The sequence below is a fragment of the Cydia pomonella genome, chromosome 13 (assembly GCF_033807575.1).
Source record: "Cydia pomonella isolate Wapato2018A chromosome 13, ilCydPomo1, whole genome shotgun sequence".
NCBI classification, from domain to species: Eukaryota; Metazoa; Arthropoda; class Insecta; order Lepidoptera; family Tortricidae; genus Cydia; species Cydia pomonella.
This window is the reverse complement of record NC_084715.1, coordinates 13,876,701-13,903,494: the sequence shown is the minus strand read 5'-3', so window position 1 is coordinate 13,903,494 and position 26,794 is coordinate 13,876,701. Positions and strand designations below refer to the sequence as shown.

The 26,794-nt window shown below is 34.0% G+C and overlaps 2 protein-coding genes across 3 annotated transcripts in view; one reads left to right on the top strand and one right to left on the bottom strand.

The window, feature by feature from the left end:
- Positions 1-26,794, top strand: part of LOC133524282 (transcription factor 15-like) — a 60,062-nt gene that overhangs the window by 16,284 nt on the left and 16,984 nt on the right. The window contains exon 1 of one of the 2 annotated variants that reach the window (XM_061860196.1): positions 18,105-18,568. The exons of the other annotated variant lie outside the window; for it this stretch is intronic. Coding sequence (XP_061716180.1) covers positions 18,477-18,568 — 92 coding nt within the window. The 5' untranslated portion in view covers positions 18,105-18,476. Of the gene's footprint in view, positions 1-18,104; positions 18,569-26,794 lie in introns of those variants that run through there. 2 annotated transcript variants of the gene reach the window in all.
- Positions 1-26,794, bottom strand: part of LOC133524279 (dual oxidase) — a 75,361-nt gene that overhangs the window by 39,020 nt on the left and 9,547 nt on the right. The window lies entirely within an intron of this gene.

Below are 26,794 nucleotides of genomic sequence, written 5' to 3'. Positions count from 1 at the left end.
ACATTATACCATAAATACTTATAACAAATTAGCAGAGAAAGTACATTGACCTCATTTTGCAATCTATCCAGGACCATAATCAACAGTTTAAAAAAGTTCAACAACACATAACAACTCATCTACACCATCCATCTTCATATCTTAACATTCATTACCACCATCACCTTTCATAACAACACAACATCATCCCAGTGTCACATAATTAATTCATTAGAGATATAAAACATCACACAGACCTTACGGATCCAGCCGCCCGTACACTTCGCGGGGACTGGACCCAAAATTTTAAACGCATAATAAAAAAAAAAAAAAAAAACTTATAACAAATATTCATTATATCCAGTAAACGTTATTTCGAATAGCTTTTATATCGATTAAACATTATACCCCATGAAAATAGTTATTTTGTTGTTATATCAAAAGTTCACTATACTGCTTAAGTGATTATACACAATTATATCAAAAATTGTTATACCTTTTGAAAATATATCAATAATTGTTATACGGATCAAATGATATTCCGTACATAAGTACCGAAAAACTCATTGGTACGAGCCAGGATTTGAACCCGCGACCTCCGGATTAAAAGTCGGACGTCAAACCTACTAGGCCACCACCGCTTTACACAACGGGTTGCTTTATTAAAAAAAAAAAACTAGTCGTAATTGCCATACGGTAACAAATTTATAGTAGTTACTGAGAATAACCCACGCGTTGGTATAAGTAGCAATTTAGTCAAATTTAATATAACGTCATGATTTTTTGCCTAAGGAAATTCCGAAAAAGTAATGTTACTCGTACTACAACAAATTAAGTGAGAAGGCTGTTGATGTAAACACCTACCTATGTTACTTAGTTAGTCCTTATAAGTCACTTATAATCGGTCATAATACTCATAATCGTCTACTGATTTATAAATTTAGATTGAGAAATAATGTACAATCTGGACAAATTAATCATCATCAAATAATTTCAAGAACTTTGTAAAATAAAGTTTTAATTGAAAAGTTTAATATGAACTATTTATGATATACCTTTGGTACTATTTATAATTGCAATACATTTTCAAATGTTAAAGATATCCATAATTTTATGTCTTTCATTAATGTATGTATGTATTCATGTCACTTTATTGCACATAAACAAGTTTACACAAAATAGACATAACAAAGTAAAATATGTAAGTATATGTACAAAAGCGAACTTATCCCTAATGGAGATCTCTTCCAACTAACCTTTGTAAAAATAAGTTAGGAACAAACACTAAAAGGTGAAAGACAAACTAAATATGAACTTATTACAAATTTTGGACACACAAAGTAGGGCAATAATTTAAAAAAAAACTGGTATTGAACCATAATTAATTCCATGAAGATTAAGATGTATTTACCGTATAATTGAATCGATAGTTTTTCCACGAGATCTGTCAGTAAGACCGCGGCAATAAAATATATTAGAGTTTTCTTGATGAAGTGTCTGTCATTATATATCAATCAATGCCAATTAAATTCTTGACCTAAATACTCTGATAAGTAACTTAATAAATAAGGGCAATGATACAATGACTTGAAGTAAATTGATTTAAACCAACACGATTTTCGTTCATAATTTTAAAACGAATACGGGACTTAATCGCGTAAACTTACGTTTATTATATTGCCTGACGTTTCGAAGGTGACATTACATTACGCTCGTGGTCACAGGCAGACTGGCGAGGAATTGTATCAACATCTTTTTGGGTTCTGCGAACTACCCGCACTTGATCTTGATTATTCACTAGTACGCTAGGGTTGTCACTTTACCTACACACACAACACTCACGACATCCGATGGTATGCGTTGGAAAGTTTTTTCAGCCTTACATTTGCTAATCACTGGATTCCACGAAGACGAAATTCCCTGTCCCTCATTTTGATTGAAATTTCTGTGTTTTATTTATAAAGTTGAAGCTTTAAGAGGAATTCCTAGTTGCGATTTTTCCATACAAACGCTCTCGACTGATTCCTCCCTGGATTTTTAACCTAGAGCAGTGATTTTTTCAAATAAGATCAATATCATCAATATCTGTGCCGCTATGTTTTGCTTTTTTGGATTATTTTATTTTGAAGAAAGATACAGCGCCTCGAAAATCGCAAAAACGGCTCAATTGAATTGGCTGTAAAAAAAGGCACAGTATACAAATATGACAAAAAATATCCAAAAAATCAAAACATAGCGGCATAGATTATTTCTTCCTCTTGCAATTTCCAAAATTTCATAATGATTAGTTGCGTTTTGGAGGAGGAAACAGTCGAGAGCGATACCTCGATTTTTGAGTTTTTTGCGAGTGTATTTCGGTCCGAGCTGCAGTTGTCCTTATCGCACGAATTGGAGGCGGAGACAGTTTCTAAATATACGTACACAGAAGGAATAGTGATGGGCATAACATCCTTATTAGGGATTGCAGAACCGGTACTGTTTTAAAGAACCGGGATTTCCCGGTACTTTCGGAACTGGTCTAATTATTTCATTATTTTAAATAAAACGACAGCATTTTGCGATTTGACCACCTTTCGTATTATAATTTAATAATCACATTTTCTTCTATTACGTAGTAGGCATTTTTTTTTAGAAATATAGTATTTTACATTGCTCACACTTGTGCGTCACAAGTAAAAGATAACTACTTTGATGTTTGCCACTAGATAGCAAATTTAATGAAATTACATTGACGAGGGGATTTATATATAAGTATCGCAGTCGTATTGTATAATCCGCCGTATTACATTACGGCTAGCCGATATCAAAATAAGGGACATTTTGAAATGCGGCGGTTCAACGATTAAGGTATGTTGGGTAAATACCGGATGCGGGTAAAGAACGTAGGACATTCATTTCCCCCTAATTTGGCTTTATTTTTTAATGTTGGCAACATTGTGTAAGACGCCATTTCATTGCGCCTCGACTGTCAGTGTCCCCGCGTCGCTCATGGAGTCGGGCTTGTGCTATGTGCAATCACAGAGAGCAAGGTAAATTTCGCGAATTCTTCCTTCTATCCGATGTTCGCTCTGTAATTTATTTTGCGTATTGTGATGAAACTGTGTTTGTTTTTGTAATTGTGTTAACAGACCTAGCACTGCTGTAGACCGATATCCGATCTTGACCCTTCCAGGTAAAGATCGGACCAGAAACAATCAGATCTTTACCTATTTAAAAAACAGGAGTGATTATCAAACTTTAAATTTTCTTCTATTTACCTACTGACCTTAATTATCACATTTATTGTTTTCTTGATCACACTTTTGTACCATTATTATTATCCAGTACCACTACCAGCGTGACGGTTACTGACAATGTAATTTTTTTAATTTCCGCAACCCAAAGGTTGCCTTTTAGCGATAAGACCGCATTTTGTTTACCTGTGCTTATATGTATGTTTTCTTTTGTATTGTTTTCATTTATTGAGCTGTGCAATAAAGAGTATTTATATTGTATAGGGATGATGATACATGTTGAAATTTATAACAAAATCGAGTAAAATAGATAGCAAATGAGCAATTTTTCGCAATAAAGTACCTACACATACGGATGCATATGTAGATGTGTACGCATACATACATTGCTAGTTTCGGATAAAAAATAGAGTTAGGGCTTCGAAATTAGTTTCCTTAAAATGCTTCAAGAGGGCTATTTTTTCCTATATATTTACTTTACTCTTTACATACGATCCTTACATTTTATCAAAAAAAAAAGATTGTATATCAATCAATATATACATAATTGCAAAATTAAACCAACAAAATCGCAATTTTAATTATTTTCCATACTTCAAGATGGGCTCTCAGTGACCTTGACCTCTTTAAAGAACTACTTAGTCTTTTTGATTTCTAAGTTTGATTCTTTTTTTTTTGGCGACCTTCATTAAAAATGACTGGGCACGATTATTTTTTATTTTGATTTTTGTCCCTCCTACTTAAGTACTTCATATCTTCCAGTACATTCCATTCAATAAACAATACATTTACACTTTCCCTAAACCGGTACAGTTCACGAAATCTTAAATTGTCAAAACTACGCAACGTATCTATTATTTTAGTGGTTTTTTTTATTACTTCGGGTAAACCTTACAATAAGAGGTTTCTTAGCACATTGTTTACTTATCAAATTGCCTTATGACATAGGTATCAAAGTTTGAGAGCCACAATTTTGCCAAGTTTTGTATCAGGGTTAAGATCGGATACAAAAGGGTAGACACCGGACCTATTTCTTTGTGATACCTTATTCTCTTTCCATTAGAAGCAAGTTTTTTTCACCATCCAATGTTCTCCCTTGATGGCAAAACACTCGTTAGCCTAATAAAAAGTATGTCTCATCTTTACACAGGTACAAAACTAAAACCGTTCTATATTGAAGATTACCAAAATTTAGGTCGAATCTACGGTTATTATTTAACGATTCGCTACGTACTTCAAGAATCTGTCACGTGTTCAGATCTCGAAAAAACATTTTTTCACGAGTTCTCTCAATTGGTCCCAAAATTGTCCGGCATTATCCCAACATACTTTACCCAGATTGTCATTGCGATACGTTCTTCAATAAGGCGGCCCAAGTTTAGCCCCATCGTACTACAAGTTAAATAGATTGTAGTTTAACCATAGGTATATTTATACCTACTTACAAAATTTCACAACACACCATGATCACTCCCAACTTACTGATACGGATAGGTACAGTCAAGTGTAAAAATATGGGTGTACACATCTTACTCAAAAATATGTCCCATAGCATCTTATTCCAGTGTAATAAGAGCGTAGTACCATATTTATGAGACGATTCTTTCGATACATATTTTTGCACTTGACTGTACGACGACAACCGAAGCTGAGACATCATTCTTTTTTGCAGTTTTTACCTATATGGTAATTAATATCAAGCAATCAATCAATCATTTATTATTTCGTCATCATAGGTGTAAAATACATTTAGTACAGGTGATAGGGTGTTTAGTATTAGGGTGTAATAGATACAGTATAATATAAAAATGAAAAACAATATTACGTGGTAACAACAAAAACAACTTGCGTCGGGCAGCGCAGAATAAATTCCGTCTGGCTCGCGGACGATGTCGACGGAACGGCGCGCAATGAGCGAGCGCATGAGTCTCGCGTCTGTGTGCGCGCACTCACACTTAGATAGCTCCGGCTCCCGCCCACCGCAGCGCGACAGAAACATAGCTTCAAAAATTCGAGATTTGAAAAGTTGCTCAGCTAGGAATTGCTCTTAAGGGAATATCGTCTTATTGGGAACCGATAATAAGTACCCGTTTGGTTGAAAATGCCACAAATTGTTTGTCTTGAATGTCATTGTCAACGTGTCATTTGATCGTGAAGTGGTCAGTTAAGTGTTAGGTAAAAGAGGTTCTAGAATTCGCATGAAAAAATCACGACAGATCACGTTGGGGAAGGGGACCCCCCCTAATAAGATAAGGAGACCTCACGTGTATTTTTCATAGTGAACGAAAGTAAGAAAATATATCAACCACATACTTTTTATCGGTTTCGTTAAACATTAATCTTCACTTGGCACTTCAAAATAGCGAGTATAAACAGGATTTACTCTATGAACTCTTTCTAAAAATGTTGCTCACTATCTTTGAATAACTTGAAATGCAACACAGTCTCTGAGCATCGATACTAATGTTGTTAATTTCAAGGTTGCATTCCTGAGCTTAAATTAATTTAATTTCTCAAAGACTATAGGTATTCTAATTAACTCAATTTTGAAGGTAATCAATAATATTTATCTGATAAGGGCCTTATAAGGGTGTGTACACTTGCCCTAGGACCTATTTGCATATTGATTATTATTTAGTACGACTTCATACATACATTTGCTACTAAACGCAAGTAAAACAGACTATGTTCGAAATGACAATGATATGTTATAGTTTTCAATTGTTTGGTTGAGTTAAATATAGTGACTGTGTTACAAAAACAATGTGCAGTATTTGACTATTTTGTATAAAAAAACCTTTTTTACGAAAGTTAATTATGTCATTGTGTTGCCTAAAATGTATTTAGCAATACGCCTAAGTTAACGGAATTCATAAAAATACGGTGTATATGTCGTTTAATGCAGTTGTAGGTAAATTTTGTAAGGTACTGAGGGTCTAATTATAAGGAATATATACCCTCATCTGTTATTTATTTGTGATAAGAGATAAATGATAGATAATAATCACTTTGACACATTACCTAGTTAAGTTGCGTATTAAGAGTTTTTTTTTTTTACTTTTTTTGTTCTTTAATCTCATAATAGCGTAGCTAGAGAAAGAACAAGACAAGTTGACAGTAATTTTGATAGTCCAGACAGTGCCAGTGTTATTTTAAACGTCAAACATCTATACCTAAAGGTATGCTACCTAAAGGTTGTCTGGAAGAGATCGCTTTTTAGCGATAAGACCGCCTGTTGTTACCTGGTTCTATTTTCCTTTAAAATTCATTTGTAGTTTTACATGTATGTAAAATGTATAATTGTTGGTGCAATAAAGAATATTTACTTACTTACTTACTACTATGCCGTTTACTTCACTCTTGCACAATCTGGGCTATGAAAATTGCGGCCAACTTAGCTTGGTCTAACTCTATTAAAACTTCTTAATTAATAATAGGTAGATAATATCATTGGTCTTACGTGATGCGTTAATCTTAGATAAATGATTTCTCTATTTGTAACTGCATGTCATATTGACAGACAGCCACAATCCCTTGCAGTTCTTTGTAAGTAATAGACTATTACTAGTATACAATATAGACTATAACAAAGAACTGCAACGTCTCGATATCGAGACGGTCGTTAAAAAACATTCAACCCTTGTGGAAAAGCAACGTCAGTACGACAAAATAACGGGGTTTACCTATAACATATATGTTTATAATTATAACAAACGTGTCAATGACGTGTGAACCAATTTCCATTCTAATGTAAACTTTACAGTGGGCAATAAAATAGTGCACATATTGCACATTTTTTGCACATTGTAACACGAGCGTAGTAGCAGCTGTGGCTAACATAGCGAGTGTGGGAAAACATGGACTAATAAATAAAGTTCTTAGTTTATTTGCTAAGTACAGATAAACAATTATAATCAGTACATTGACTTTATACAAAAGTAGTAGTAGTAAAACACTTTATTGTACAAAAAGAATCATAAAATAGGAAAAAACACATATCATTTGTACAAAGGCGAGCTTATCCCTTTCAGGGATCTCTTCCAGATAACCTTTGAGCAATTGAGGAAGAGTTGGAGAATGGTAGACAGCAAAACTGTACTAAACGGCATATAAAGAAAATATAAGTTACTGCGTTACTCAATCAATCAATCAGCGAAACCTCATCGATGAGAAAAGTTATTAAAGCATTACCGAAATCTAGCAACCACGAGTGACGTCAGTAAAATAAATGTATTTATTCAAATATCACAGCAAACTGATGAAACCACGTGAAAAATTAAATGATTCACTTACATTTTAAAAATTACTTACAAACTTATATCCGTATATTAAATATTAATATAATAAATTGTACACACGCTATACATATATACGCACTTTTACTTCGGAGTCTTATAAATGATACGGTTGGTGGTATTGGTACTGCATCAAGGTACATTTATTGTGCAGAAGTTTAGGTACGCTACAATGTCTGAGGCAAGTTATAAAAATTCATGACACACGTATTGAATTCAATAAAGATTATATCTTTTTGTATTGATACGATTTTTTGTAATTAAGTATGTATTGTAGAAGTCCATTGATTTAAAGCTCAGTAAATGGGGTTTATCATACAAACCACTGCATCCAGTTAATATTTCTTTTATTACATCGATACACCGTATTAACTAAGATCAAATCGTACATAATATCGGTCGACGGCATTCCGCCAAAATCTGACAGTTCTCTATATAAAACTAAAATGACCATAAACACAACAACCAAAAAGTATAAAGCCCGGTGCATACTACACGTTATTATCAGTATAAGGCCACATACAGGATATTAACTATTGTGATGCTTACAGCTTCGGCCATCCTTTTTTTTTAAAGTGAGCCCTCTCACTAAAAGTAATTATAAACATTAATAACAACAGCAATATATCGTAACACCTTTATCGATATCAAAGATAAACATTCACAACAACAGTATTTGTAAACTTCTACACAGTACACTTCTTATGCACAGTATGGGCTCACATGAATCAATCATAGCCAATAATAACCTTTAGCCTTATTGAGAAATAAATCTTAACGCTTAACATGCTTGAATCTGAGATCATGTAAACAGTCATTGAATACAACCAACACCTGGTAGCATTAACAGCCTTCTTTAGATAGTCTTTCAATATATGAACTAACTTACAATCATGGTCTGCTCTAGGCAGTCTGCCAAAGTATAAACCAACCTCAACGATCACAGTCTGCCCTCAAGGCCTGATCTAAACAATTTGGCAAAGTATAATACATGATCATAAACAATCACAGTCTGCACTCAAGGCCTGATCTAAACAATTTGGCAAAGTATAATACATGATCATAAACAATCACAGTCTGCACTCAAGGCCTGATCTAAACAATTTGGCAAAGTATAATACATGATCATAAACAATCACAGTCTGCACTCAAGGCCTGATCTAAACAATTTGGCAAAGTATAATACATGATCATAAACAATCACAGTCTGCACTCAAGGCCTGATCTAAACAATTTAGCAAAGTATAATACATGATCGTAAACAATCACAGTCTGCACTCAAGGCCTGCTCTAAACAGTTGGGCAAAGTATAATACATGATCATAAACAATCACAGTCTGCACTCAAGGCCTGCTCTAAACAGTTGGACAAAGTATAATACATGATCATAAACAATCACAGTCTGCACTCAAGGCCTGCTCTAAACAGTCTGGCAAAGTATAAATACATGATCATAAACAATCACAGTCTGCCTCAAGGCCTGCTCTAAACAGTTTGAAAAAGTATATAACATGATCAGAAGCAATCACAGTCTGCCCTTAAGGCCTGCTCTAAACAGTTTGGCAAAATATAATACATAACCACAAACAATCACAGTCTGCCCTCAAGGCCTGCTCTAAACAGTTTGGCAAAGTATAAATCAACATCAAAAATCACAGTCTGCCCTCAAGGCCTGCTCTAGGAATTTTAACAAAATATAACACATCATAAACAATCACAGTCTGCCTTCAAGGCCTGCTCTAGACATCATTCCAAAGTATAAATTGTTATAGCCTGCTCTAGACTTGACTGGTCTAGACAGTCTGCCATCACGGCCTGCTCTAAAAGACAAGCTGCTATCAAAGCCTGTTCTAGACAGTCTGCCAAAACTCACACCTAATCATTTTAATGATTTAATTTGTTAGGGCCTGCTCTAGACTAGATTAGTCTAGACAGTCTGCCACAACGGCCTGCTCTAGAAGACAGGCTGCTATCATAGCCTGTTCTAGACAGTCTGCCAAACCTCACACCTAATCATTGTAATGATTTAATTTGTTATGGCCTGCTCTAGACTAGATTCGTCTAGACAGTCTGCCATCACGGCCTGCTCTAGAAGACAGGCTGCTATCATAGCCTGTTCTAGACAGTCTGCCAAACCTCACACCTAATCATTGTACTGATTTAATTTGTTATGGCCTGCTTCAGACTAGATTAGTCTAGACAGTCTGCCATCACGGCCTGCTCTAGAAGACAGGCTGCTATCATAGCCTGTTCTAGACAGTCTGCCTTCAAAGCCTACTCTGGGCAGTTTGTCAAAGTATAAACGAATATAATGAATCAGGCAACAAGGCCAACTTCTTCAATTTCAACATTCATTCAGCAAATAGGCCACAAGGGCACTTTTACACGTCAACATGGAATTTGCATACAATTTAAAAAACACATCAACAATTATAAAATACAACTAACCGCAAATATCAATTCAAACAAATTACAAGTATCTCATATTACAAGTACCTTAACAGCATATATACCTACTTATGGCATCTAGACAGTCTGCCATCAGGGCCTGCTCTAGATAGTCAGCCAAAGTATAAACTAACATAATAAACAGTCATGGCCTGCTCTAGACAGTCTGCCATTACGGCCTGTACTAGACAGTCTGCCAAACTGACCAACCCAACCAACCCAACACTCAGAGACTCTCGCTGGTCAGATGCAGATTGCTATATCCTGGACACGGCGTGTATAGTACGCCGGTTTCTCACTCAGCGGCCCTGGCCATCGGCAGCTTGGACCCTGCCCCACTGATGACAGCACCATGTAATAGCTTAACCTTCTTTGCTTTAGTCAGCTCTTGCTGCGAGACCCTCGCTTATCATCAACTTCATTCGTCCAGCCAGGTTACCAGCGTTGAAACATAAAACAAATAAAAATGTTATAATTATTGGCAGTAGCAAAGATCGTTTTAGTCACAGTCATCATTAACAATGAACATTTTATAAGCCATAATTATCGACACAGTCGATCATTATCAACATCATCAGTCGTTACTATAATATACCTAATCATCATCTATATTCTATATCGTCATCAAAGTCGATCATCATCATTCAGTCATTATCATCTTCAACATCATCAATCGTTACTATAATATACCTAATCATCATCTATATTCTATATCGTCATCAAAATCGATCATCATCGTTCAGTCAAGCATTATCGCCGACATTGTCATCGAAATCACCCAGCTCCGTTATCATCATTGATTTGGTCAGTTATTGACCGTTATAGACATCGAGGCAAACACCGTCGCTGACACCGTCACTGTAGACGACATGTTCAGTCATATACATCATCATCGTTATCGGAACTCTGTTGCCTAAGATTTTCCTTAGGTACCTGATTTACTCATAGGTGCTGAAATCGTAATCAGATGTCACAACATTAATTAAATAAAATGACATAAATATTCAATCAATTCATCAACACCGAAAATAATTACATTTAAAACGTGTTTTTTTTTTTGTTCGTTGTTACATCCGGTTATTGCCTATACTAGTGATGACAACACACTTCATGGCGAAAATGCAATCACTAATTTTGTGTTTATTAAACACGGTTGTTTTGCCTAAATATTTTTAATATCACCCACTTATTTCTTGTCATCACTGTACCTTCTGTCACAAAATCATGTGTGTCTTTATCAAGCTAAATTTTTATGATAGCTAAATTTATGAATTACTTTATAAGGCTTCATTAAATTAAAATGTTATCTACTTTTAACTTCATTCATATAACTCACTCTGGTGTGTATATCCTTTGTTTAGGTCAATCACACAGTTCTTCACAAAACCATACTAAAATGTCTTAGTAAATAATTGGTGTTACCTGTTATATTCATCAATTTTACATTTTAAGTCAATTTTCAATGACAATCCTGTAAGTCTTGTCTTTTCAAAGGAACACTGATTTTGTTAGCATATTAATTTTATATAAATTGATTTTCTTAAACTTTACAATGTTTTTATATAACTAAGTAAACTGCTTTTACCTTTGTAAGACACTTTCTGGTCGTGTCCATTACTTACACTACACCTTTACCTACTTTTTAGTAACCTGAAATTTAATGATTGAATACCACTAACTGTTAAGTTTATTAACCTGAACCTGTCATACAATAATTATTTCAGATTCACCCTTAAAGCAAATGAAACTATAAGTCACTAATAAATTGTATTTCATAGCAACAATTCATGATTTCATTCGTGATTTGTTATTGGATTGTACAGCTGCATTATTTAAATTTTCATACCTAGTAAATTTAAGAAAAATAATACAATATTCATTGACTTATAAATTTCTTCATAAAGATGGGACTTAAGGGCACCCAGTATGGTGCCAGCACAGCGGTGTCAGTGAATGCGAGCCAAGCGTGCACTCCAAAGTAACTATGCGACTGATGCAAACTCATCAACCATCAATGTGCATTGTAGCAATCGAACTAGGCACACCAAATGAGAATGTTCGGTTATATGAATGGGCATATCTTTACTTTTGAAATCTTTGACAACACTAATATTTTCAACAATATGACCATGTGTGTTGACAGCACAGAAAAGTAATCTGTTCACTCAATCCTGTTAAACTAATGCTTTTATAGGCAGAATTTGCACTATGCTATTTGCACTTACTAAAATGCATAAAAAACACACAAACATAGATAAATACTGGTTCTCAACTATGTAAAGGTATTAAGTATTATATATAGTATTAATAGAGCTACAAGAATTCTAAATAAAAAGACTTGCATGATGTGAAATGTCAAAAACCAAAACGGGCCCGAGACATCAACATCATATTCCCTGAATGATAATAATGATGCTTTGAAATTGTAATTTATATTTTGGCACCGTAGAGGAACATGACAGCAGTAAATTGGTGCAAGTCTGTTTTACAATATAAAATGGTACTTAATATCATTAATGATATTAATTTAACTTCCTTGGTTTGTATGTGAGGTGTGAGGGTTAATACCTTCGCTGCAGCATTAAGTGTAACTCGTAATTAACCATACTTTGTATGAGGTCTTTCAACCACCTACCGCAGTGAAGATGTCAGGTCTGGAATAATATCCCTATAGTCCAATATGCAAAATTTCCATACATCAAATGATATCTAAAATTTCCAAAAATTCAGCACATTTATTTTCATCTTTAAATTGTATAAGTACCTATGTAAATATTTCTCATATACAAAATTAGATTATTGTAATGCTACATTTAAAACAATATTATGAAAAAGACATGAAACTATCAGTATCATTTCATATTTAAAAATCATATAGTGTGTGTGATTCCATTCATTCAGTTTTGTTTCTATTTGCCTCTCTTTAAATTTCCAGATAAATAATTTTCAATATACTTAGCAATACTAGGCAAGTCAATGCTTATACCTATATCATTCAATATCTTCAATTAACTTTTTTCTTTTGAATTTTCCCATATGAGTACCTAAAACCTAAATAACTTTTATAAATAAATAATTTGTTTGTTATCAAATCATAAACGAATTCATTTGTGTATTTTATCCAAAATGATTTAAATGATTTTTATTAAGATTCTATTGAGACCAAAGTAGATAGAAGTATATTTTAATGAGTGTGCTGCTTGCTAAAGGCCTCCTTTAGCTCTTTTTCTTTAAAACTATCATGGGCCACTGTCCTACAATTCTAGCCCGCTGACAGATTAAGTTCTTCCTCTCATCTTAATTATACCATCATTCCATCATAGCAAAAACCTCTAGGATACCAATCCAATACCTTATTTTTGTTTTTTTTTTTTCTCTTAACATATATAAGTATTATATACTCATGCATAATTAAAAAAACCTTTCATTGCCATTAGTCCATCCAAAAATAGTAATAGTCAACATTCAACTTACAGAATGTCATTATACAACTCAGTGTTAATAACTAGATTCACTGAGCACTTGCACTGCACAATGCCATCCTTACCGCGTTGCCTTCCTTCATAACCATGTCACAGGCTCTTAAGTATGGCTCTTGTCTCACCAGAAAGTTGATGGTTGATTGCTTGCGCTTGCATTTTCGAGATCTACTCTCATTGTATTCCGTCTCATCTCACAAAACCGAAAACAAACAATGACAAGAACACGGGTTAATAAATAGGTCAATACCATAGCAAATGTATGTAACTATGTACAGTACATTGAAAATTTAAAACAAAACTTTTGATTTATGCAAACGAAACGAACTGTCAATCGTTCTCTTTAGCGAGCAAAACAAACAAGCTAATGAAATCTTGTATCATTTATATACTATCAACTCAACTGTTTCGACTATGAAACAAACATTTAAAAGACCAAGCAACTTACATTTTTATGCACCTCTATACAAGTGAAAATAAATTAAGTGCATCCAATATCTATGTGGGCATTTGAATTCATAATCCCGCTTTCTGAGATGTAGAAGTCCATTGATTTAAAGCTCAGTAAATGGGGTTTATCATACAAACCACTGCATCCAGTTAATATTTCTTTTATTACATCGATACACCGTATTAACTAAGATCAAATCGTACATAATATCGGTCGACGGCATTCCGCCAAAATCTGACAGTTCTCTATATAAAACTAAAATGACCATAAACACAACAACCAAAAAGTATAAAGCCCGGTGCATACTACACGTTATTATCAGTATAAGGCCACATACAGGATATTAACTATTGTGATGCTTACAGTATTGAGAATATACTCGTAGTATGCATATTATATCTTACAATTCAATGAAGTCATACGGAATATATATATTTTAATCTAAATGTACTGTAACTATAGTTGCTATTAGAGAAAATAAGAAATCTTCTACCTACTCCTATTTCAAAATATAAAATTACTAGGTTTGGCAGCTTTTTCTGATGTTTTAGCTCTTTGGTGGAACATACAACGCAAACATAGATACAAATTATGACTTGACTACGTACAGATAAAGGTTAGACCATGATAAGTCTGCAACCAGCCAACAATCATTATCAATCGCTGTCTGCAACGGTTTTGATAGCACACGCAGTGCAAGTGTTATTTTAGACGGATTTTACTCAAGAATTAAGTCCTAGTAGCAATTTAGCTCGTGATTAACTATGTCGATATGCACTTAGGGATAAAACGTAATCAATTAAACTGGCGCATGATAATGATGCTTGTATTAAATGTAACTGATTAATATAAACGCTCTTGCTACTCGACGATGCTAGCATATAAATCAGGCTGTTGCTTACCTAAAGGCCAACGATTGGTCATCTATTAAAGGTTAATCTCGTTCTAAATTGATGAATAATGTTGCCTGCAACTAACATTCACACGATCTTCAATCTAAAAAGGACACGTCTTATCTGATGTGGCTACTATATGGCTACTATAAAGAAAGCATTAGGGAAGTGTGAAGTATGGGAGACATGTAAAGGAGCCCACTGATTACCAGTTCGCCGGACGATATCGGCCTGTCAGTTATTCGCAAAAGCTGACAATCGCGAATAACTGACAGGCCGATATCGTCCGGTGAACTGGTAATCAGTGGGCCCCTCTACGCCTAAGTCAATGAAGTCTGGATAGAATCCCTTAAACTTGGAGCATAGCCTACTAGAATATAAGTTACATAAAAAATTATATACATATATAGATAAAAATAACATCAGTGTACATTTTACAGTGTAATAAACATATGCCCAAAGAGTAAAACATTAATTTTTCTTCTTCAGTCGGATAACTTAGCGTTAAATCGATTAATCCCTTTTCAGGCGACCTAGTACGATTTATCGATCTCATATGTATAGAATTTCAACTTTAATTTCCGATTAAAATTAAATTAAATTAATTATTAATAGTAATTTCGGAAAATGTGACATCAACAAATGAATCACCTAAATTTATTAACCGGAATATGTGCAGATTTCTAGATCGGTGCGATCTGGAAAAGGGTTAATTTAACTGTTTTAGAGCACAGAACAGCACATAAGATTTCGAATTGTTGATTGCAGCCGATTCGATCAGTTGATTGACTCATAAAGAGACAATGTTTCCAGCTGATGCGTTATCTCTTAACTGTCAACGTTGCGCTGACAGCTGTAGGCGGATACCCGGGAGCGGCTGGGCTAACTACTTTCGCGTTTGAGATACTGCCATGTCACTGTCATCATTGTAAATGTCACTCTTGTCAAACCAGAACTTCGTCATATGTGAAAAATTTGGGCAAGTATTTGATTAATTTATGACATGCTCGGGCAAACCAGTGCAAGAGCGCTCTCCGATTAGGTTATATATATACGCATACCTACTTGCTTTAGATCTCGTGGTCATGTAACGGTTTTTTTTATATCTCATGCTCGCAAAGGTGATCAAAACGTTTCTGCTCTAGTGCAGAAAAGCAGTGTACTCCTCTGTGTATCCGTTCCAAGAGTAACTAGGTGGAAACAAATGGAAAAATATTCACTTCGGTTCATATTTTATCAAAAGTTATGTAAGTGTTCAGATAAATTACTTTTGATTACTTTTGTTGAATTGTATTTAAATTGATTTTATAAGGCGGGTATAAACATGTATAAATGAGTACAGGTAGAATCTTATAGAGAAAACGTTTTTGCAACATTAAATAGATTTTTCATACTGCGTTGGAGCGTCAAACAAATGGTTGCCGTTCATCCCTTCTTTAACAATCTACTATTGCAAGAAATTAAATTCTCTCGTCCAAGTCCATCCAATAAGAGGGCTATGGTAGATCCTAATAAAAAATTACATTGCAATATTGAAAGAGAATTTTATAAAACAAACTTTAACTTAAACAAATTGCCAATCAACAATGAGCCGCGGTGATAATTGCTTATAACTGGCCCTTTTCCTGTCATCCACACGATAAATAAAATAAGCATATTTATATGGCGAAAAATATTAAGATAATGTCTTGCCATTTGGCGTCAAAGGGTCTAGTCAGCCGTGAACAAAAACTGAATCCGGTATACTCAGGCAGGACAAATTATATCACGGATAGCTACGTTTTTGCACTAATAAAACTTTTTTGTTGCAAAATGATCTCATCTCATAATACACATCACGATCTCGCTTCAATAGCTAAATTGGATTGGATGTAATTATTTTTTATTCTTTCGTGTGAGCATCGGATGATGTAGGTACTGTTCCGGATTTTAAATTATAGACAACTTTATTTACTCATTTAATTATGTGGCAAATTGATAATAGTGATGTAATGCATGATAAAATCTTTAATAAAATGGATAAACCACATTGATAGTTTTAGTAACCTATTATGCATTATGCATATGCATGTTTGGACATTGTACGTCTAAATAATGTGTATAATACAATACAATACAATACAAATATACTTTATTGCACACCTCAATACAGAAACAGTACAAATAATACAACACATAAAGAAGAGGTAAACAACAGGCGGTCTTATCGCTAAAAAGCGATCTCTTCCAGACAACCTTTAGGTAGCGGAATTTAAAAAAAAAAAAAAAAATGTTAAGTTAAGTTATTAGTATGAAAAGGCTATTATCTCAATGATTAGGTAAACTACTGCCTTGTTAATACCACTCAGATAAGTTAAATATTACTTGTTCATTTAGTTTTCTTTCTTGTGTTTATCAGCTTAAAATATTAAGGTGCGTATCGACTGCGCGCGGCAAACTATAATGACTCTCGTGTCATTCGGTTGATTTATACCTCTACAAATGGCAAATCACCGAACTTTCCGAAAATTATAAATAATAAATGGCTGCCACGCCCCATTCAATTTAAACTCGATGATTTAAACGGTTAAATCCAATTTTAGTGAGAGAAGATATTTACTCGTACCGTGAATTATGGAAGCCTAAAAAGTCAGGCCGTGAGATTGCCAGTGGCACACTGCGTGCAGTGTATTACTTGTAGGTGCAGTGCAGTGCAGTGCAGTGTGTCACTCAACTATTATAATTGTTACTATTATAATTTGAACTTTTATACATTGATTTTATAATGAATAATTAATTAATTCAACACTGTGATTTTATAATGGTAATTACAAGGTATAAAGTACAGAAGGTACTCACTATCAAGAAAGGACTTGTAACTTTTTGTTATTAATAAATATTTGTATTTGTATTTGTATAGGTACGAATTATATTGATTATTCGTATAAATATTGGCTATAGAACCTTTAGTTTTGATTTCTTACAGTAGAATTTTGAAGAGAAATAGACCTCTGCATTGAAAGTTTTAGTAGTAAATGGGTTACCTAGGATTTGGCATTTTTTATTATTGCCTTTTCTGTGGATTTCCTCGATCCTAACGTTACAGCAGGGAGATATGATATGATGGAAAATGTATAATTTTTCATATTTTATGATTATAAAAAAAAGAAAATACATAAAATTATGATGAATGTATTTTAAAATAACAAGTAAATTAAATATAAAAACTAAAAGCCCGACTGTTACATATATTATTTCACTAGCTTTCAAAGAAAATAGATAAATAAATGCGTAATAATAATATGGTTATTATGTATGTATTTATATATTTACTCTTTATATTAACTTATTATTGTGCAATAAAGTGACATACATTATATACATATTGCTATGGTAAGAAAAAAAAAACAACTCCATGTTTTCATATGCGGGCGCCATTTTATTTATTATATATTAGCCTATGTCACTACCACAATTTTGATGAATTCAACCACACCTCATATGTCTAATACAGTCTAGCCGTTTGGGCTTTAGGGTGTGCTAAATAAATGGAGATACATACTCTCTATGACGCAGTCGGATAAAAAGACACTATCTAGGTTTGAAATACATAATAATAGATTGAGAAATATTATATAACAGCATAAAATTATCATCTTGCTATTTTTTGCAGGCATTCGGTGGAAATAATGAGAAATTAGACATATATCATGTAAACAATGATTGTGTCATCATCACAACCAAATATTTTATACCTACGTCATACTGCGGCAGCCACGTTAGCCCAATGGACTTCACACACACCATTAATGTATGTTATAAATATTGTCTTTTATTTATTTACTTGAAAATACTCAAAAGTGAATCTCTACTAACAATAAAACCTAGATATGGATCCATTTTTCGCCCTCGTAAGCTTTTTGTTTAAAAATTAAATCACATCATTACTTTACATTTGAATACCCACCGGACTACCGCGAAAAAACGTGTACACTAATTATTAAAAAAAAATAACCCTAATAGTCTACCTTTTGTACTGCATTTTTTTTGCAATAAAGGTTAAATAAATAAATATGTTATAGTCTATTTTACGCCTTAATTGTGTATTATAGTTCTATTCGATCCTCAAACTCGCATAAAGAAACTTTTGTTAGATTGAATAGGTACCAGAGTAATACCGTGGTTTTCGTTTAAACCAATCTAGTTGCTAATTAAATAAACAAATAAATCTTAAATGATGTAATACAAATGAAACAAGATGTCTAGCGGCGCCATTCTTTAAGCAGCTTAGATAAATATAGCATCAGTTTTATTGAAATAGTAATAAGGAAGTGATGAATGCCTGTTAGTAGGCAATAAACAAGTATTTACTTATTGTAATACATCACAGGTTGTTGAATTGTGCATTTCATATTTTTTTAATTACTTTTAAATCCGTCCTCAAGCTCATCAGCCTATATACAGTGTGTCAAATCGATACTGGCGAATATTTAAACTGTAGTTAGCTTATGACCTAAGAAATATATTGAGATGTTTTTTTCTTAGAAATGTAATGAAAATATTAACCATACCAATAATTTGGCCCGCAATGGAAAGCAAAGCAACATATAAGTTCGTAATACTCGTACGAGGTTTTTACATTCACTGTCTACGCTTGTTGGCAGTTACTATAAAAAGCTCATATCTCGTAATTGTCATGTCATTTTGATAAATTCTATATCTGGTTTAATTTATCGCCCGTATTGGATTTACACACTGTATACTAGTATGTTACACTGCTGGATATAAGCCTTGCCTCATTGTACGAGAGTAATTGTATTCTCATAGTCTTCCCACTATTCTAATTCGGGGGATAAAGAGTTCACATGCCTTTATTTTTTACCTGACACGTAAAACGCAACGACTATTTACTAAACAGCAAATTATATATGCTCGACGTTTGTAGTTTTCTAAGAATATATTAGTAGGTACAAAGATACAAGTACTAATTTCGAACCCACCAGTGTTTTTAGTCTTTTCAGTGCTGAAACTTAGTGGGTAAAAGTCATTAAACACAGTTTGTTTGCTAATTATTTACTTCTCTTACATGTTTTAAAGTTGAAGTCTATTATCATGTACCTTATTAATTTCAAGTCTAGAGTGGTCTAGAAGCTAAAATGTAGTGCCGATGAATGGACAATAAATATGTATAGCTATCAAGTTGATAAATTATCAATGATAATATTGATAATTGACAAAAATCCGGTTCAGCAGGAAGCAATTCACATTAATTTTGTATCTCATCTAGAACAAGTATATCCTACCGTACTTTATGTAAGTGCAGTGTAGTAACTAAATTTAAAACTAAGTGAATTGTGTACCTTCTGTCTCATATAATATAGTACTAAATTGAACGAGATTTCAAATGTACTTATTGATGCTCCGTGTAGAGATGCTAGTATTTCCGTATGCCCACGCATACGTCTACCCGAACTAGCATGAAGGCAATGTGAGGTATTGAACACGTCGGTTATAGAACATATTTATCATACGATGAATTGAGCGGACAGTTTGGTGTGTTGACATTTAACGATTTAAGTACTTGGAGTTCTATAACCAGGAAACCTTTATTTGATTGCTTTTTCGATTTCGGTATATATCAATGTACCTTTACACATGTAGGTATTATTTATTCATATAAATTATTAAAAAAGCGGCCAAGTGCGAGTCGGACTCGCGCATGAAGGGTTCCGTACAATTTAAGAAGAATTAAAAAAAATCTTCTTATTAGATCTTGTTCAACATTTTACCACTTTGGACACACATTTTACCACTTTGGAAGTGTCTCTCGCGCAAACTATTCAGTTGAGAAAAAAATGATATTAGAAACCTAAATATCATTTTTGAAGACCTATCCATAGATACCCCACACGTATATGTTTGATGAATTTTTTTTTTTAATTTTATGACGTATTAAAAAAAAAACTTTTCACTAGATCTCGTTCAAACCAATTTTCGGTGGAAGTTTGCATGGTAATGTATATCATATATTTTTTTAGATTTTTCATTCTGTTATTTTAGAAGTTACAGGGGGGGGGGGGACACACTTTTTTCACTTTGGAAGATTCTCTCGCGCAAACTATTCAGTTTAGAAAAAAATGATATTAGAAACCTTAATATCATTTTTGAAGACCTATCCATAGATACCCCACACGTATGGGTATGATGAAAAAAAAATTTTTTTTTTTAATTTCATGACGTATTAAAAAAAACTACTTACTAGATCTCGTTCAAACCAATTTTCGGTGGAAGTTTACATGGCAATGTATACATTATATTTTTTTTAGATTTTTCATTCTGTTATTTTAGAAGTTACGGGGGGGGGGGACACACATTTTACCACTTTGCAAGTGTCTCTCGCGCAAACTATTCATTTTAGAAAAAAAATATATTAGAAACCTCAATATCATTTTTGAAGACCTATCCATAGATACCCCACACGTATGGGTTTGATGAAAAAAGATTTTTTGAGTTTCAGTTCTAAGTATGGGGAACCCCCAAAATTTATTGTTTTTTTTCTATTTTTGTGTGAAAATCTTAATGCGGTTCATAGAATACATCCACTTACTAAGTTTGAACAGTACAGCTCTTATAGTTTCGGAAAAAAGTGGCTGTGACAGAATCGGACAGACAGACGGACATGACGAATCTATAAGGGTTCCGTTTTTTGCCATTTGGCTACGGAACCCTAAAAATGACAAATATTCTCCTCACGTTACAGTTCCAATTTACGAATGTTTATTCAATGGCGAATAAAAATAATATAAATGATACAACACACTTCAATTACCTATAGGTAAGGTTAGGTAGCCATCATTCATTTTCTATAAGTTAACTTTATAGATTCTGTTTAAAATTAAAGAACAGCAAAATGGTAAACATCAAAGTTAAGACGACGCTTTGTACATTTTGGTGCCAAAAATGATTGCTAACCTGGTCTGGTAAAAGACTTCATTTCTGTAGTTGCCGTTACAGATCGAGATTGAACAATTTTTATAAATTAAGAAAATGGTATCAAAGATGCCTCTTCTTTTCTTAAACATACATTTTAGCACAATCGGAATAGAACAAACCTCGAAATTTCTTGAACAGTCCTGAAATTTGGTATGTTTGTAAATTAAAGGCCCCTTTTTCATGTCCATACCATTTGACCTTGAGGAATGGCAGCCATCTTGGAAAATGTGTACCATCCTGGAGAAATTATCGATATTAAAGAAAAAATATGATTCGGCGTCCTCTCAAGGTGACTTTACTGATGTTTCTTTAATAAAACAAGTGTACACCGATTATAAAGAGCAAGAGGAATCTACCGATATGTAATTTTTTTAAATCCGGCTAATATCCTAAGCTACAGGCTGTACTGAATCATCAGTACTTAAACCCATAACCCTACTTTCTAGTTAAGTCACAGTAGAGTAAAATGTTGATATTGGGATAGATCATGTACAGACAAAATTGGAATTCATATTCTTCCGAGTTTCCTATTAATAGAAAGTCCCCTGGAAGTGTATAAGCGCTAAACCTAGATTCAGCAAATATTTTCTATAACAAGATGTAGTTTTTCCGCAAAGATATCTAGAACTTTTTAGTTTTTGTGTAGAATATAATAAGCTATAATGTTGTCTTACACCATATTTTCCTAGATAAGATATATTTGGAGTTAAACGCAAATTTCTCCAGGAAGGTACACATTTTCCAAGATGGCTGCGATTCCTTGAGGTCCCCAAATGCCAAATGGTGTGGACATGAAAAGGGAGCCTTTAATTTACATATATACCAAATTTCAGGACTGTTCCAGAGATTTCGAGGTTTGTTCTATTCCGATTGTGCTATTTACATTGTATAGGCAAATGGGACCGACCTCTACTTAAATTTTCCACGTAAATTAGTCTAAACACACACTTTCAATACTGTAGTTGTGATTTTTGATTATATCTTGTTTTTTTTTTAAATTTAAATGGTTAAACTCGTTTTGTCGAATACGACCTTATAGAATTATCTAGCACAAAGGCAAATTCACTACGCGCAAAGTGTCGGGAATATCGGGTTAAAGAGCGGGTTTTGAGAACCAAGCAAGCAGGCAAGCGCCATATTTTTAGATTTTATTGTTTAACGATGCGTCACCATAATTACGTATATGTATTACAGGGTGGCCCAAAAAAACGTTGACAAAGATTTTTTTAAGTTTTAATATTAAATACTTACATAACTTATTCAATACAACTTAAAATTAAAAATACAGCCTTTTTTATTTAAGAAAAATCAATTGTCTTCAAAATAGCCCCCTTTGGCTTTAATGCACAAACGCAAACGTTTGGTAAAATTTTCAACGATATGCCGCAGCTCCTCCATGGTTATTTTTGCCCACTCCTGGGTAAGTTTCGCTTTTAAAGCGTCTACACTCTTGTGTTTTGTAGCACAGGCCCTTGTTTCTAAGATAGACCACAAACTATAATCCATTGGATTTAGATCAGGTGAGTAGGGCGGCCACTCTTTCGAGCTTATGAACCCTGGAAAATTGTCTTTACACCACTGCTGCACACTTCGGGCCCTGTGAGATGGAGCAGAGTCCTGCTGGAATATCCACGGCTGGTTGCCGAAATGTTGTTGACTCCAAGGAAGAACTACAGCTTCCAGAATATCTCTCCTGTATATTTCTTGGTTTATTTTTACACCCTTTTCAATAAAAATGAGAGGAGTTTTGCCTGTAGAGCAAATACCACCCCAAACCATAACTGAATCCGGCTTTTGACGATGGGGAATGACTGCGACCTCTCCGGGGCGACTAGAAGAGTAAATTCTGTCATTTTGGTGATTGTGGGCCTGTTCTATACAAAAAAGTTTTTCATCAGTAAAAAGGATATTTTTCCATTTTTCAGTAGCGGTACGTCGCGTAATCAAACGGCATCTCTGTAGACGAACTTTTTTATCTTTATCTTCTAGAAGCTGAGCTTTACGTAGCTTATATGCCTTTAATTTTAGATCATTAGCGACAATACGTTGGACCGTTGATCGACTTACACCCAGTTCCCGAGCCATTTTTCGCACTTTGGTCCGTGGATTACGACTAAGCCGTTTTTTTATAACATTTCGAAGCCTCGGAGTCCTAACAGTCCTCTTTCTTCCTCTTCCTGGGCGGTCAGCAAGATGCCCGAGTTCATTATACCGCCCAATAGTCTTGGACACCAGTTGACGACTGACACCGAGCGATCTAACTATCTCACACTGTCGTTTTCCCGCTTCGTGCAAGGAAATTATTGCTTTACGCTGCGTAGACATCATAAAAACCAAAAATATTCATATAATTCAAACAAGCTATTATTCATAAAACGTTGCCAATATGTGTAAGAATGTAACAGAAAATGAACCGAATTCGTTTGGCGTACCAAATTCAAAAATTTTACTTTTTAATTTTGTCAACGTAATTTTGGGCCACGGTGTATTGCATAAAATGGTTATTTAAGTATTATTTTATTATTGTAATTATTACTGTACCTAAAATGTTAAAAGTAAAGATTATGTGACCAGTGACCACAAAAAGAAAGAAGAAACAAATATCTCCCACATGCTTTTATTCAAATAGACAAGCACGTGGAGCATCGCGGCGCGGCCTTCGGCTTTCACTATCGCGACAACACTCTACCAAATAAATAGATATGTAACTATGTGCAGAAAGTTTCCTCATAACAATATTCTCAGTAGCATTACTAGCATTCAATATGTGTCTTAGATACTATACTGATTTACTGGAAGTTTGAATCCCCACAAAAACAGTATTGTACAGTCAGCATCAATAGTAGCGGATGAAACAACGCGCCAAAAGTATCTGATATTCCGGATAACTTTTCCAAATATAGATAAATATCTAAAATTTACATTCAAAAGTATATATTTTAACGTCTTTATTGTTCTACATATAGAACCACCACATTTTGTTAAGTTGTAACAGATACTTTTGACAACCGGTTTGGCCTAGTGGGTAGTGACCCTGCCTACGAAGCTGATGGTCCCGGGTTCAAATCCTGGTAAGGGCATTTATTCGTGTGATGAGCATGAATATTTGTTCCTGAGTCATGGGTGTTTTCTATGTATTAAAGCATTTATAAATATTTATATATTATATATATCGTTGTCTAAGTACCTTCAATACAAGCCTTATTGAGCTTACTGTGGGACTTAGTCAATTTGTGTAATAATGTCCTATAATATTATTTATTTATTTTTAAACTTTGTTTGATCCGCTACTTTTGATACTGACTGTACTTATGTCTATAAAACACTAATACGCTGAATCTCGAGATATCTTGTATGTATTATGGCTGTAACAGCGACTGCTGTTGTTTAATCCGCTCTAAAAGAGAAAGAAAAAGTGGCTGTGAAAGAATCGGACAGACAGACGGACATGACGAATCTATAAGGGTTCCGTTTTTGCCATTTGGCTACGGAACCCTAAAAATGAACCCTTTGAACGCCACACGTATCGTGCGCTGTGCGACGTTTTGAACCTTGTCGGAATTCACGAAGGTTCATATTGGGCTGTATCCGCGCGCGTCAGTTGATATCTTTGGTAGTAAAAGGGTTAAATCTTTATTTCGTTTCGAGTTCGACTGTACTGAGACGAGCCAGTACAGGAACTATTCAATTAATATATTATTTACCATAACATATGGATATATGTTATGTTTCGACCGACTTTTATTGGTGCCTATTCTAAGTATTCTATACAGAATGTTATTTAGTCACCTGCAATAATTTACGGGGTGAATTTATAGATCATACTGTGCAACTTTTCTATGGGACCAACCCCGAAATCGCGAAAAAAAGCTATGCTGGTTCATACATTTTGGCTGTCTGTCTGACCTTAACATTTTCTATGGGAGAGTAAATTTTTTTTTCGCGATTTCGTGGTTGGTCCCCATAGTAAAAGTTGCTCAGTATGACCTACATATTCAGCCCGTAAATGATTGCAGGTGACTAAATAAACAGCCTGTATATTTGTATAAGATTCAGTGCGCGGGCGAAGAGGTGATTAACGCGTGCGTGACTAACCGCAGGTACGACTACATTATACTGTTACCCAGGACCCGACGGTTCTTAAGGAAATTTGACCTGGTTAACTTACACTGTGTTTTTCTATTTGATTTTACTTAATCGCACGTTCAGAGAGTAATAAATATTTATGAGTCGGGTTGCAGTAGAAGGATTAACTATTATGATAGTTACCTTGCAGTGGCACTAATATAGCTCCCATGTCCATGCTCCATGTCCCATAACCTGAATACGGTTTTTCCTACAAGTCTAGATTTTATTTTTGTTGATTGTTTTTTTTTGTTGATAAAATACATACAAAGGTGTTGCCGTTTAAGAAAATCTTTTGAAGAATAATATATATAATTTAAAGGACTTGAGCTTAGAGCATCTACCTATCTATAATGAGACGTGGATCAAACCAGCAGTTTTCAGGCTTTTCCTTTGTGTCATCAAAATATGTTGCAAACGTCATAACCGAATATTTTGGTTAACATAATGACCTAATAAACTAATAGCTAATAAACACCCTGTATAAAACATCAAAGTGCATCCGTTTTCTCATAGGTATCTCAAATAATAATTAAACATGATGGCACAATAGTCAGGCTAACTGCTATATGACAAGGTTATTAACTCTCCTGACTATTTCATAATTAATAAACATTGCAATTAGGCAACTACAAACAAAGAAGCGTTTTCACAAGAGGATTCAATTTGTTTGATAACATTGACCTTACATTGAAATTATGATTATCAAAGCAATTATTCAATTAGCTTTCCATAAGTTTTGAATTGCATATTAAGATTGTTTTAACTACATTAAGTACATAGACGTCTTAATAGTCGCAAAAAATTTAAATAAGAAATAAACTAATAAAAATAAAATATCATTTTTGCTGCCCGCCGTGTCCGAAATCGGAGCTACTGTGTAAAATAAAACTTAGTTATTTATAGTCATCAATGAGTT